The 13,493-nt window shown below is 49.6% G+C and overlaps 1 protein-coding gene across 1 annotated transcript in view; it reads right to left on the minus strand.

The window, feature by feature from the left end:
• Positions 1–7,608: 7,608 nt before the first annotated feature.
• GFPT1 (glutamine--fructose-6-phosphate transaminase 1) overlaps positions 7,609–13,493 on the minus strand; it is a 51,916-nt gene continuing 46,031 nt past the window's right edge. The window contains exon 19 of the mRNA XM_087763081.1: positions 7,609–11,711. Coding sequence (XP_087619207.1) covers positions 11,682–11,711 — 30 coding nt within the window. The 3' untranslated portion in view covers positions 7,609–11,681. The remainder of the gene's footprint in view (positions 11,712–13,493) is intronic.

Below are 13,493 nucleotides of genomic sequence, written 5' to 3' on the forward strand. Positions count from 1 at the left end.
TGTTGGGGTCCATAAGATTCATTGACTAGGCAACGTGAAGGAAGCAGGAGGCAGGAGAATCCTGGGCAAGTTTTCTCATAAAACTGGCTTTCCGTCATCCTGGAGAACTCAGACTTGGCCATTTCCTTCCCGGCAGCCCAGAGCACTTCTGCCTGACATGAAAGCTATTTTCATTCGGACGCAACACAGCCTAAACTGTCTGCTCCTCCGCTGATACCCAGAGCCTCGCCTTCCAAATGCAGGACAACTTCTCATTTTGCGCAGCTAACTCAGCCACCTTTCACAAAGCCACCTTTAACAAAGCATAACAACTGCTAGAAATAACTAAGCATGCTTCCTCTCACATTTGCTGCTAGTCCTTCTTTCTTCCTCTCTGCTTAACTGTCACTAACTCATCTGGATTTTGATATGGTTGGAATATTTTATTCCACAAAGAAGATTAACAAAGCATGAAGAAGTTCAGCCTCAACACCCTGCCCTCTTTCAGCAAAGCATGCAAGCCCAGGCTTTTCAGCTTCCTCTGAAAACGTGAGCAAGCAGTCTCCTCAGCACGTCAAACCTTGCAAGTCCAGGCTCAGTCTGGATTTTTCTTGCTGTGTTTTATTTAAACCACACTTGTACCCAGTAAAGGCAAAGAGAGAAGCCACAGTATTCAACAGGTCCTGCTTTCTCGCTCTGAAAAAAAAGGTGCTTTTTAAATGGAGACTATCAAAGAGAATCAGTTGCTCTTCTCAGAAGAGAAGAGGTGAAAAAAAATGCAAGGGAAGTTAAACCTCAGCATAGCCCAGGCTCAGAAGAGATGATGCCAACCCGCCAAGCCTCGATGGCAGCTCGGTCTTTCAGGGCATGCGTTTACGCAGAAGTGGCTGTGCAGCTAGGCTTTGCATAAAGTCCCATCGCTACAGTGAGGAAAAAAGCTGAGAAAAACACTGTAGGAAGATGCAGGCAGGTTGCCTGTTCAGTCAGCGGCCAGCCCTGCTGCCTCAGGGAACTCCCTGCTGCCCGAGCCCGAGCCCGCGCCCTGCTCAGGGAACTGCGTTGCACTACTGTCATGGCAGACTTCGTCACCATACGTGCAACAGGACAAAATTTCCCCAAACAGAACTTTTTTTTTTTCTAGAGCAAAGTTGGTCCAAAGCAAGAGCAGGTGGACACGAGGCTGCTAAGTAGCCCTCAGCATGTGGCCACGCCCCACCTTGGGCTTGGTCCTCATTAGCCACCTGTTTCCCCAACAAGCCCCACCTGGGAGCAGGTCTGGGCTGCAGAGCCGGGGCTGCCGGGGGAGGGAATGGGTGGCTTCATGAGGTGATCTTGGAGTGGTTGGTGACAGAGTGCCTTGGAACCCAGCTTGTCTGCAGAGCGGGGAACTAAAGGAGACCGGGACGGTGCCTGCAGCAGCTGGAAGAAGCCAAAATGGTGAGTCCTGGCTGGGCCATTTCCAGCAATTTCTTTTATTTTTGTGTTGCGGCTGCTTTCCCCTGGGCTTTGCACCTCTGGCTAGAGGCTGTGCTGGGGCAGACGGTGGGCAGCCTTAGCACACAGGTACCCGCGTGGGGTGCAGAGAGCAGCCCCTTTCCTGAAGAGTGGCTGTGTTTGGGGGGGGGGGGGGGGGTCTGCTCACAGGGCTCTCCTTGCAGGTGAACTATGCTTGTTCTTCTTAAAGGCTCATCTGGCTTTGGGCAGCTGAGGAGTTCCTTGCTTGGCAGGGAAAGAAATTACTGGTTTTTCTAATTTTGGCAGAGAAAGCCCCTTCTGAGTCATGGAGAAGGCTTTTGTATGGGGGCTGATGGAAAGACCGGTGAGACTCAAAGCCTAGTAGGATCCTCTTTTTGTTGTTAGTGTTGCTGGAGAGTGTAATGCACTATTTTGAAGAAACAGCTACAAAATAACTTGTAAAAATAACATGAGCTACAGAATAAATTGCGTCGGATGCAGACAGTGGCTGAAAGTCTGTAGCACATTGCCAGAGCAAACTTCTTAAGATTATTTAAATACCTCTTAATATTTAAATGCTTTCAAAGGTCCTTCTTGCTAGCAGGGGAAGGTAAAATGTCTTTGAAAGGTCCAGAGCACCAGGGAAGATGTTTTTTCATGCCACTAGATCAGTGTAGATGTTGCCCAAAGTAACGTGTCCCTGATGGTGAGGGGCTGTCCCCTCCACCGAGGGGATTTCCCAGCCCATGCTGGATGTGGCCGGGAGCTGTAGCCGGTGCTGTGCTGCCTTCAGCTGCCATCTCGTACGATCTCATGCGCTAACCATGCTGCAGCCTGAACAGGAATTTTTCTAGTTCTTCACAGGCATTAAATCGTGATGCCTTCTCCAGAGCTGGAGGAATTAATAGGTATGGAGAAACTATAGCATGCAAAAATACCACAGAGAGTGGAAAACTGAACTTAGCAGATGAGGTAACTTTTACTTGCAAGAAAGCTGGGGATTTCTATATTCCACTTTCCATTCCCATTTAAATCCTTCCTGGCATATTCTCGAGGCCTGCTGCTGCGTGCCTGTGGGTGGGTATGTCTTTAGCTGCTTCTAGAAGATGCTTAGTGCTTATTTCTTCTCGCATGTGAGGTCCTGTGGTCTCTTTGTACACCCAGGGCTCACTGGTAGACGACTGGGAATGGGGGTGTCAGGATCCTTTTTCTAAGTATTTCTTATTCAATGGAAAGTCTCTGGGAAAGTAAAAGCCAGGCAGAAATAGAGTATGTCTGCATTCCTTAAATCTGTTTTTGGTGATGAGCAACGTGTGAAATGTGAGCACCTTTGGCCTTAGAAAGGTTTGTCTGCCTGTCAGCATTGCCATGGCTATGCTCTTGCATGCCTATCTTGCCATTGCTATGACCTGTGTAGGCAAACCTCGAGCTGTTTTTAAGAAAAGCTGGGAAAAATCCTCTGGGCAAGGGAGATTTTTTGAGTCATCTTGGCTCTGCAGTGCCTGAGTTCAGATAAACTTAAAATATCTGTACATTTCAAAAGCTTCAGACTGGACTGAAGTGGTACGGCTGAGGAGAATGCTGGTTTTGCTTCCCAGGTTTTATTTAAGGTAGGGCTCACAAGTGCCCTGATGGGCTGTGTTATTATCATTTTCAAATGAAAATCAGAACTCAGTGTTCCCTTTCTTCCACTCAGCCACTTGCATCCTTGTTTGGCCCTGATGTTCAAATGTTTACCCGTGGTTTTGGCATGAGGTGGGGATCGGAGCCATGGGGCAGAGCTGGGGAGCCACCGGGAGCAGGGTCAGGCATCAAGCTGAGCGTCAGCAAAGGGGTATTTCTCGGGGACAGCGAAGGGGCAGCAGCTGCTGGTTTGGGAAGAGCCCCTGCTACTAATGGAGCCTGATTCCAGGTTTGCCTCTGCTCCTGGGAAACCATAGCGAATCCTGCCTGCGCTCAGAGGAGCTGCTGGGAGCGTTTCGCAGGGTGTGTTTAATAGAGAGATCGTGTTTCTGGACGGTTCCTTCACCATTCATGGCTGAGCAAAGAGCCTCACTCTCCCTATTCAAAATGGCATAGCAGGCTCTCTGGTAACTACAGCAACGGCAGATGTGGAAAAAATACTAGGAATGGATCGAAGGTATTTTTAGCTGTCTGTAATGCAGTGCAGCAGCAGGGAGCCAAGGGAGTCAGCATGGGATATATGGGCAGCATTGCCACTGGCTGCCAGGAAAGAGCCCACAGGGCAGAACTTGGGAATTTCTGTTTTGATGTGATATGGTGTGAATTTGATGGTAGTTACTTTTTTGGAGGTAAGGTCTTTCTGTGTGTGTGAGATACGCTGTTGGCTTAAAGTAATAGCGATTACAGATGCCTATTTCACAGGCTGTCGTGGAAACCGGAGAGATTTGCAGTTGCTAAAACGGTATTGAAATAACTGTAGTAGCACCAGACGCTTTTTTTTGTTTGTTTTGTTTTTTTTTTAACGGTCCAGCTCAGAAGGTCAAATTCTGAAGTCATTCTCACTTGTCTGCCTCTGACTCTGTTCCTGTCTGGATAGGGGTGTGGAAGGCTTGGTCTGGACTGCTCCCCCAGCCTGCTTGAGATAATCTGGTGAAAATAATTGGCTCAGAGTGGCTTGGGAAATAAAATAAGTATTTTTTTGTTGTTGTTAGAGAAGGATGTGGAGGTAAATAACCTGTCAAGGATGAAAGAGGTAGTTGTTGGCAGAGCTATTACTTGCATCCTAGGTGCTTAGGCTCCTATGACAATAGCCTGTCCTCAAAACATGACAGCAAACCATTGTTTTCTTTTCAGTTGCAGGAGAACTTATAAGCTGCTTTTTTAGGAGACTGGGTCATCTGCATTGACTCAAATAATGCAGTGAGTTAGAAATGCAGTTTTAATTCTTGACTCTGACAGCGGGTGAACTGAAAATACACATGGCACCGTCAGTCTTCAGAGGCAACAAAACCAGAAAAAGTCCTCAGTAATTTTGTTCCCGGTCCCTCTGGCTCTACAGAGCAATGGGCCTTCCCTGGCTGAGGTCAGCGACGTCAGGAAACCAGGTTCCCCTGCAGTTTCCTTCTCCGTGTGCAAACCAGTCTGGAGGGGCGTCCACAGCAAGAGAAACCACTTATACCCAATGACCGGTGATGCCACCCATTTCCTGGACAGCAGCAACCTGTGTGACCCCGAGGGGCAGCCCCGCGTGGGTAGGAGCATCCCCTGGGTTTGGGAAAAGCCAGATTTGGAGGATATAAGGAGGAAGCTCCTGGAGCAGAGTTGTTGGTGGCACTTGTTGCTTCAGAAATAAAATTGGAGCTCAGGTGACTGGAATAACAGGTTACAATGAAAGCTTTCTTTTTTTAATAGTTAAACCCGGACCATTTGCTACCTCACAAGCTGTTTCCAGCTGGTTGACACATTCCTTTGGCATTTATGGTTAATGACTCGAACCAGGTGTTGCCCATGTACTAAAGAGGTTTGTGCCTCTGACCCCAGGTCTGGTGCTGGCTTTGTGCAAGAATCTGGGCAGCCCTCGTGGTGCCCATGTCCGTCAGCCTTGCAGCAGGACCTGGGGCCAGGATCCATCCCCTATAGCTCGATCTCGGTTCCATTGCTGTTCTGTTAGGGCTGGCATGACTGCATAGTCTGGGGGGCTTTTTGAAAAAGAAACCCAGGATTAGTTCCTGTTAACAGCTTGCTGGTTCTTTAAATATCCAAACATTCTCTATAGCAGGCAGGGGAAAGTTTAGGTAATGCTGCAAATATGGAGGTAACTCTGTCTACTTATCTGAGGCCAAATTGGCAAGGTTTTAAAGAGTGTCCATTATAAATGGAAGACATCAGAGATAGTGACTAAGAAAGCCCTGCTCTGGCTGCTAATCGTGACTGGATGCTATCAGCACCCCATCCCGTCTTGTTTCCATGCAAAGGCCAAGCAGACAAAGGAGTTCCCTGTGCAGGACCGTTCTGTCTGACATGTGGGAACAAATGAAAGGCAAATGTTAAAGGGGAGCGAGGGCTTGGGTTTTCTTCTCAAAGCCAAAAGCTTTGCAGACATTCCTGAGAAGCATCTCAGAAATGGGAGGACCGGCATCAGTAACTGTATCCTATGATCTGAAGGTCCTCTGCAAACCATGAAAGCTCCCCAAACTTCTTATTAGTCTGGGACGCAGTATGAAGTGATGGTACAAATGTGTCTTGATGCACGTGTGTTTAACGGCTCTGACTGAGTCTCGTTTCACCGCGCACTGTTGCAGGCCACGGGCGTGCTGTTCTCTGTTGCGGTGCGGGTAGGAGAGGCCGCAGCAGCACCCGGAGCTTTGCAGCGGTGCTGTTTGTCCTCCAGGTAGCATTGGTGTGCATTGGAGAGGCTGGTACGGTAGGACTTGGGACAAGACAAGCGCTCCAGGATTTAGGCCTTGATCTATAGGATGCCTTAGAAGGGAATCTGCCTCCCCTTGCAAAACAACTTTTGATTTTTCTCTTGGCAAGAGCTTCCCTTTGTCTCCAGATATATTGATCTCATGCCTGTTCCAGCTGTGACTCCATAGCCATGCTCAGAGCCTTCCAAGCCTGGCTTTCAATAACAAACTTCCTCATAAAACAGAAGGGCCTCATGTGTCATCTATACCAGACAGCTGAGAGAAGCATGCGCGTGAATGCCAGAGAAATGCCACGTTCGCTTTGTGCCGTCCGTCTTTCCAACGGAGCTGCTGTGAGCAGGCTGTAAGCACCCACAGAGCAGTTTTGTGCCTAGTGTTTCCCTCCTGCTCTTGCAGCCATGGGTGGCTGTTGACGTCCGGAGCAAGAGGGTTTTCTCCGTGCTGTTTAGACAGTCGAGAAGCACCAGGGAAATACGGAGGGGCTCCACCCAGCCTGCCTGTGCCCGGGCCCTGGCCCACCCTGTTGGGAGATGTATTTGCAGATCCCTCCTATCCGTTGCAGTGCAGCAGAATACGGTATCATCGCAGATATGTTCCTATAGCCTACGGTCCTAGGGCTAAGTACCCCTCAGTGGCTGGGTGGCATAAATCAGAGGGGTCCTGTGTCACCGTCTGTGCCGCCTTCTATCACAGATTTGCCCGTTTGCTTCATTTGTGCATCCGCATCTCTAGAATGGGCGGAGTTACACGCCTCCTGACTGTGGAGGTAACTTGTCCCATGCTGACGCACGTGTCTGCATTTCAGTGAGCTGAAGAAGAGAAGGGACTCGTGTCTGGAGAAGTTTGCTGATGCTGTAAGTGCTGGGGCTTCCTGCCCCTCACTGCTCTGCAGGGATTTTTGCCTGAATAAGGACTGTAGGATTTGGCCTTTGCTTTATACCTCTTCAAAATGATTTCTTACTGAAACAATTTGGCCGAAACAGACACCAGCTGAGGCCAAGTGCTGGACCACCCAAGCCACCGGCTTAGTCCACTGTGGCGCATTTTTACATTCCCACAACTTAAAATTAAATAAATAAGAAACAGACCAGAATGTGAGAAACAAAAAGGAAGGCACAAACTGCTGGGAATCTGCCAGAGAACCCATTGATTCAGTAGGATAAACGCAGATCTTGATCAGAACAGTAGGTAGGGAGCCCACTAGCTTATAGGATCTTTTAATACTTCGGTGTTAGTAGGCGAAGGTCACGGGAACGTAATAATCTAGATTTAGAGAAAGAACCGTACCGTTGCAAGCACTGACGCCTCAGAGCACCAGCAGCAGAACAGCTCTGGAAGCGGGGGGCGGAAATCAGGTTAAGCAAATCGCCGCGTAGGATTGCCAAGGAGCAAGCAAAGCTTCCCCTGGCTCCAAAGGTCGGTGGTGAGCTGGGAGCAGAGCACGCGTGGGAGATGGGGCGGCGATTCGGTGGGGGACGAGGGCGCGACACGGAGCTGCAAAACCCGCTGGCGGCGACCACGGATATTTTGCAGGGTAGAGCTGCCTGCACAGAGGCAGGATTTTTTTCTTGGAGATCATCTTTTCTTGCCTGTGTTTACCGCAGTATTTAGCGAGGAGGGGAATGCTGATGAAAAGCCGAAGGGAAATGTTTTCATTTCCCTAAAAAGTAATTCAGATTTGGGCTTTAACAAGCAAGCTTTATTTGTTTTATTTGTTTAAAAACAACAACAACAAATTATTTATCTGGAAAAGAGTATTTACTGAAAACTGTGGTTTGGCCAAAAATGAAAATAAACCTTTCTTTTTTTTCTTCTTTTTACTAGAGGCTTTTTAAGGTTGAATGTATTTTTTTAAACTGACAGACGTTACTGTAGGCTCTAATGCACATGTCTAAAACATGTCAGACTTGGCAGAGCCAAGTAGTTTTCATACAGCCTTATGGATCCCTTCCCTAGAAGACTCAGCGGATGGGCGCTCATGGCTGGAGGCTGTGGGAGAGTTTCCCTGAGTGGTTCTCCCGCCAGTTAGGCCACCGACAACTGGGGACAACCGTGTGTCATGCAGTGGTGTGCTCCTCCTGCAATGGAGATGGGAACTTTGCTGCCACCACGAGTGGTCCTGCTCCTTGGTTCATCCCCGCCCACGAATAAAATCAGTTCAGGAACTAAAGTTTAGTGCAATCCTCTTCTAAATAATTCTGAGCTAAAACAAACACAGAATTGTTTTTAAGTTCATTTGGATTGTTTTAATCGCAGGCAGGGTGTTCATGTGCAGGAGGACCTTGCCTGTAAGGAGAAGGCTATGAGGAATTACATGAGGATGTTGCTTTTCCCGTGCTCCCCGCCTTCTTCGAAGGAATGTGCATGTGCCCGCAGAAATGTGATGTGGATTCAAGTAATGGCAACTCCGGGGCTTGCAGCTCAGCTGAGCTTGCACAGATCTCGGTGAGAGAGGGATTTCACCACCCTCAGGAGAGGAGTCTGGGGCAATGGGGGACGGGGGCTCCCAGCAGGAACCTGCCCCTGTGGCAGTGAAGTCCTGCCCCAGACTGCCCTAGGAGGAGGACAGACACCGTGGCACCGGAGAGCAGTAAACGGGTCCTGTCTTTCACACTTGGTATGCCACTCCCATTGAAGCCTCTTCCCTCCTCTTCCCATGTTTTTCCTGTCCAAAAATTCCTGACTTCTTTTTTCCTCCCTTTCTGCTGTTGTTGGAATATGATTTAATCACAGCTAACTCCACTGGGGAGACAGTTAGGCAGGACTCATTTGCAATGGTGATGTGCGTCTGTCTGTCTGCAGCCAGCTCAGTGATAAATCACTTCACTGGAAGCTCAGGATGTTGGTTTGTTGGTTTTTTTTTTTCCCCACCTCCCTTTCTGTAGAAGAAAAGATGTGAATGAGATGAGCTGCGCTGAAAGCCGTTTCCACACTCGCCCCCCTCCTCGGAAGGGTTTGCAGCTGGGGGTGGGATACTCTGCGTGCTGGCAAGTTCAAAATGCTGCAGTTTGCTAATGCATAAATACTGCCGGATTTCACAGTTGCTTCCCATGCTCCAGGGAAAACAGGAATGTATTCAGGCTGTTGGAGGAGTTTAGAGGATCTTTAGGCCACGAAAGAGGGAAGCATGTTGTCTCAAGTAGCAATTTCTTGCCCAGCTGCCCAGGTTTGCAGCAGGAGCGGCTCTGCTGCTCAGTGGCAGACAGACTGGAGCGGGAGGGATTCAAGCAGCCGTTGGACTCACTTCTGCACTGTTGGGGCTTCAGTTTTGTGGGGAAGCGTCAAGGTTTTTCCAGCTTTGCTTTGTCAGTCTAATTTAGGCTAGTACAGTCTGGAAACAGTTTTGCTCTATATTAATTTTTTTAAATGCATTTCAATCGGAGGAACGGATTTGTACTAAACGCAGCCCGTGGTGTCTGTGAGCGTCTTGTGCAACGGTGACGGATGCATGTACGCAGAGTGCAGGCAGCTTGTTTGTTTAGGCCTCTCTGCGAGGCTTTTGAAAACAGTGTGAGGAGGAAAGGACAATTTACTTTCACGTACACACAACTGTCCTTTGTTATCCTAAAATGTGGTTCTGGCAAACAGCAGCCACGGTCTTGTTCAGATGGCAGGAAAAATGAGAATGTTCCAGGGCTGACAGGGAGCAGCGCCCAAGCAGGAGCTTACTCTCCTGGTTTAGGAGTAAGTGTTTGATTTGAGGGTGGTATTAGGTGGCATGGTGACCCCGGGCTTAGAGACACGAGAGCTCTTCCAGTCCTGCATCCCCCCTGCACAGCCTGATCCAGAGCTTGCTGAAGCAACTGGAAAGATTTCCTCCGTACTGCAGTGTCTTACATCAGTCCCTAAGCATCTGTGCTGCCGCTGGGTGCCTGTACGAATTAGTGTTATGAGTCAGGCAGAAAACTCATCCACCGTCTTCAGCAGATTTACCTCTGCAATGCTGCTGTAATTAATATTTCCTCCTGTTTGCAATAGGCTGCCCTCTGCCAAAGAGTGAGCTTTGTCTGCACGTCTTCTAATTTTATCATGTGCCCTTGATCTGGAGGCGCAACTGCCTGTGCAGCTTCCTAGCCCAGCCCAGCCAAAATGGTCTGGGTTAGCTTAAACATTACAAGCAGGATTTGGGGATGTTCATTTGCTGTACTTTAGATTTTTTTTTTTCCCACATTCTAGGTCATATTGATTGAATTTGGATAAGGACTGATTTATAATTTAAACGGGTCATGTGCCAGGGCTCTTCCATACTCTCCAGAGCACTGGTGTTGCTAAACTTTGTGCAGCTGGGCAGGCTGTGCACTCTGCTCCGGTGCCCCGAGGAAAATGGGGACCCTGGTAAACCTGCTGTCAACAGATTGCAGGTGCTCTGGGGGCAGCAGGTCCTGTGGAGGTCTGTGGACAGCCTTGGGCACAACCGTGCCACCCACCCGTGTCTCATGGCATTATCGCAGGTCTGTTAAAGCTTGGTGCCTCGAGGTGTGTGACAGAGCATCTTGGGTTGTGTTTAAAAAGAGAAAAGCTTGATCTTTAGCTCCAAAAAGCTGCAAGCAGAGGGAGGCAAATGAAGGCTCCCAAACTTACTGCCTTTGAAATCTTGTAGTTGTATAACCCAACGCCTCCTTCACTTCCTCGCTGAGATCTCTCTTATCAAAGCTCAAAGCACATTGCAAGAGAGTATCAGTCCTGACCGGCAGTGTGAGCACTGCGTGTGCAAAATGCTGGTAGTTGTCACAGCGAAACAGCCTGGGTTGTTTCTGGGGCAGTAACTGCCAGATAGTGATGATCTCCAAGCTGTGACCAAGAGGGATCTGGGGTTATTCTGGCTGGCTTAGTGCTTGATACCTTCAGGAATTCACAACCCGCTGGGTTTATAGCAGTGGGAGCTTTATGCCTCTGCCAGTCAGCCCCCTCGCCTCTTCCTAGCTGTGTCTCAGCCCGTCTGTGACGATGGCCGCTGTAAGCAATGTTCCCCGCTGGGCCAAGAGGTGTTTCTTGACATCCCAGCCCCACAGTGTTAACACCAAGCCACCACTACTCTGCGTCTTGTACTGGTTTTGTAGTTTTCTGGTCTAATCATGTGGAAGGGGATGGTTTTTCTCCACTCCCCAGAGCTTGCCATAGACATTTCAGCAGGTTTGGGGATTTTGTTTGGGTTTTTTGGCTAGCTGTTCTTGCCTGCGTGGGACCGGTGTGTTAAACATACAAAGCAAGACTCAGGGCTGCCCAGCCAGGCTCTTGTGACAGAGCCATCACAAGGACTAAAGGTCCAGCCTTCACGTGCTGTCTATATAAGACGCATGCAGGCTAGAAATTCAAGTCAAAGCAACACAGACTTAAGCCATCAAAACTGTCATTGATCAGGGAAAGAACAGGGAGCGGGGGGAGTCATGAACTTGGCTTTGTTTCTTGGGCTGCAGAAGCCAAGAAGGGAAGAAACCATCCAAGAAAAGACAAACTGGCATCTCCAAAACACAATGCTCTGCTTTTGGCATTTGCTTCAATCAAGATATCTTTGGAGACTTTTATTGTTTAAAACCTAAAACCAAAGCAAGAACTGCAGTGCAAAATGCAACCAACAAGCAGAGTAACCTGTGACTGTCACTTATCTAGGGGGGTTTCTATGCCTTACTTAGGGCAAAACACTCAAATCTGGGGCTGCCAGCCCGCGCTGCGCAGAGCAGGCAGGATCTGCCTGATGCTCGTTGCTGCCACGGAGGGCCCTCGGCTGTGGGCAGAGACGGCGGCAGCCGAGGGATGTTGCTTTGGCCGCCTGCAGCTCACCCCTCTCGCTCCTTCTCCTCGAGGCTCTCGGACAGCTGCGCGGGAGGCGAGTCGCTCGCGAAGCGGCGATGGCGTTCAGTCTCTGGAGGCGGCAATGCGGTCCACCTGCAAAAAGGACAGGCAGCCGTGAAAAGAACAGCCCTTTGGGCAGGGAGGTGCGGCCGTGCTTCGACACCGGCGGCGGTAAGGAGTGCTGATCCGGCACCCAGAAACAGGGGCAGCGCTGCGGACAGCCGGTGGTTCAGGCCTCTCAGCCGCAGAAAAAGTAGCGTGGGGTTTGAAAAAACCCTGGAGATACGGGTATCTGCTTTCTGCGGTGTTAATTCTGGGCTTAAACAAAGGAGGACTTTGTGCGTGCAGGGTAACAATCCAGACTTGATGGGATTACTCACTGTAACTGAGATACTACAGGAAAAACTCGGCACGATGGGGGGGTTAATCCTTGCTCTCAAGGGGCACGTGATGTAGTGTAGCTCTGCTTCTCTTTCTTGCCTGTCTGTTAATGGCTCTGGAGGCTAACGCTACCTCCTCTGCACCTTTGGGACCGCGGTGGGAGTTTGCCAATAGCTGTGCGGCCCTCGGGGGGAGCCGGGTGCTTGTGAATCAGAGATTGTGGTTTTGGGACACTGAGATACAGTTACTGTCGAAACATGCTGGGCAGGCTGGAAATTGGGTCATTTGCTGCAAGTTCAGCACTGAAACGAGTCTGGTCTTGGCTGCTGTTTCTTTGTGAAACAGCCTTGCACGGGGCCTCTGGCAAAGCTGTGGCTCTGAAGGGACCAAGAGTCTGGGGCACGAAGTCCCAGACTGACTTGGGGGAAGGCAGGTACCGACAGCGTAATCAGCAGTGTCAGCCACAGGCTCTGGGCCACGCTGGGTGCTGCTTGGAAACTGTCTGTGGGTCATGCAGGATCCCTCGCTTTGGGCTTTTCTACCTGTTTCCATTCTGGGAAGCAGCATCCACGTAGGCTACGTGGTCTTAGGAGCAGCTGTGGTTCTTCCTCTATTTTTTCCAGCCATAGAATAATGGCAGATATTTCCTTTGGAACGGGACTTTATATAGTGCTTTCCATAGTCACTGAAACAAGCAAAAAATGTCAAAGCCAGCAGCATTCCCAGGCTGGTGAGCCCTTGTCCCAGCTGAACGTTTTCCTGCTTGTTCCTACTGATGAGAAAAGTGTTTCTTAGCTGGTGTTTCCATGGTGTTAAAGCCCGGGTCTTGCTGCAGTTCTCTTTTTTTTCCTATGCTAATACCACCCACCCACATCTACTCAAGAACAGTTTTTCTCGGAGCCGTGACCAGTGTACCTCCAGTTATCCACAACCCCCTGGCTGCTGGCCTGCTACAAACCAGCTGGCTGCATCCAGCTGGTGCATTAAATTGAAGACAGCTACAAATAAATTACTTGCTTTATTGCTTTTCCATGTAGGCATTGGCCATGATACCACTTGGACCCGTGGTAACCCAAACGGGAGGGGTAAAGTGATGAGATACAGAACACTTCTTAGAGAGCTGTGACAGATTTAAGCTGCAAAGGGTTGAGGAGCAGGTTTGAGCTCTCGCTTTGTCTCGCCTGCTCACCAGCAGCCGTGCCTTCCTTGCAGTGGCACCTTACGCTGCACAAAGTGGCATCTAGTGACTGAACAACAACCTTCAAACCTACATTCGGACGGGAAAGGACATGTCCTTTTCTGGATCCAGCAGTGCCTGGAGGAGAGAGATTGCCCCCAGGCCTCTGCCTCCTTCCCCTTTCAGGAGGTAACTGTCCTGCGGCTTCACCAAGATGAGAGCCAGCCTGCAGCACTCCCTGAACTGTCCTGCCCCCTCTCAGCTCGGCTAGCAAAGCCCAGGATGAAGCTTGGGACTGTGATGAGCCCTTGTCCCTG

Source organism: Nipponia nippon, unplaced genomic scaffold (assembly GCF_047370975.1).
Source record: "Nipponia nippon isolate SJK-2023a ecotype South Korea unplaced genomic scaffold, ASM4737097v1 scaffold_27, whole genome shotgun sequence".
Taxonomy (NCBI): domain Eukaryota; kingdom Metazoa; phylum Chordata; class Aves; order Pelecaniformes; family Threskiornithidae; genus Nipponia; species Nipponia nippon.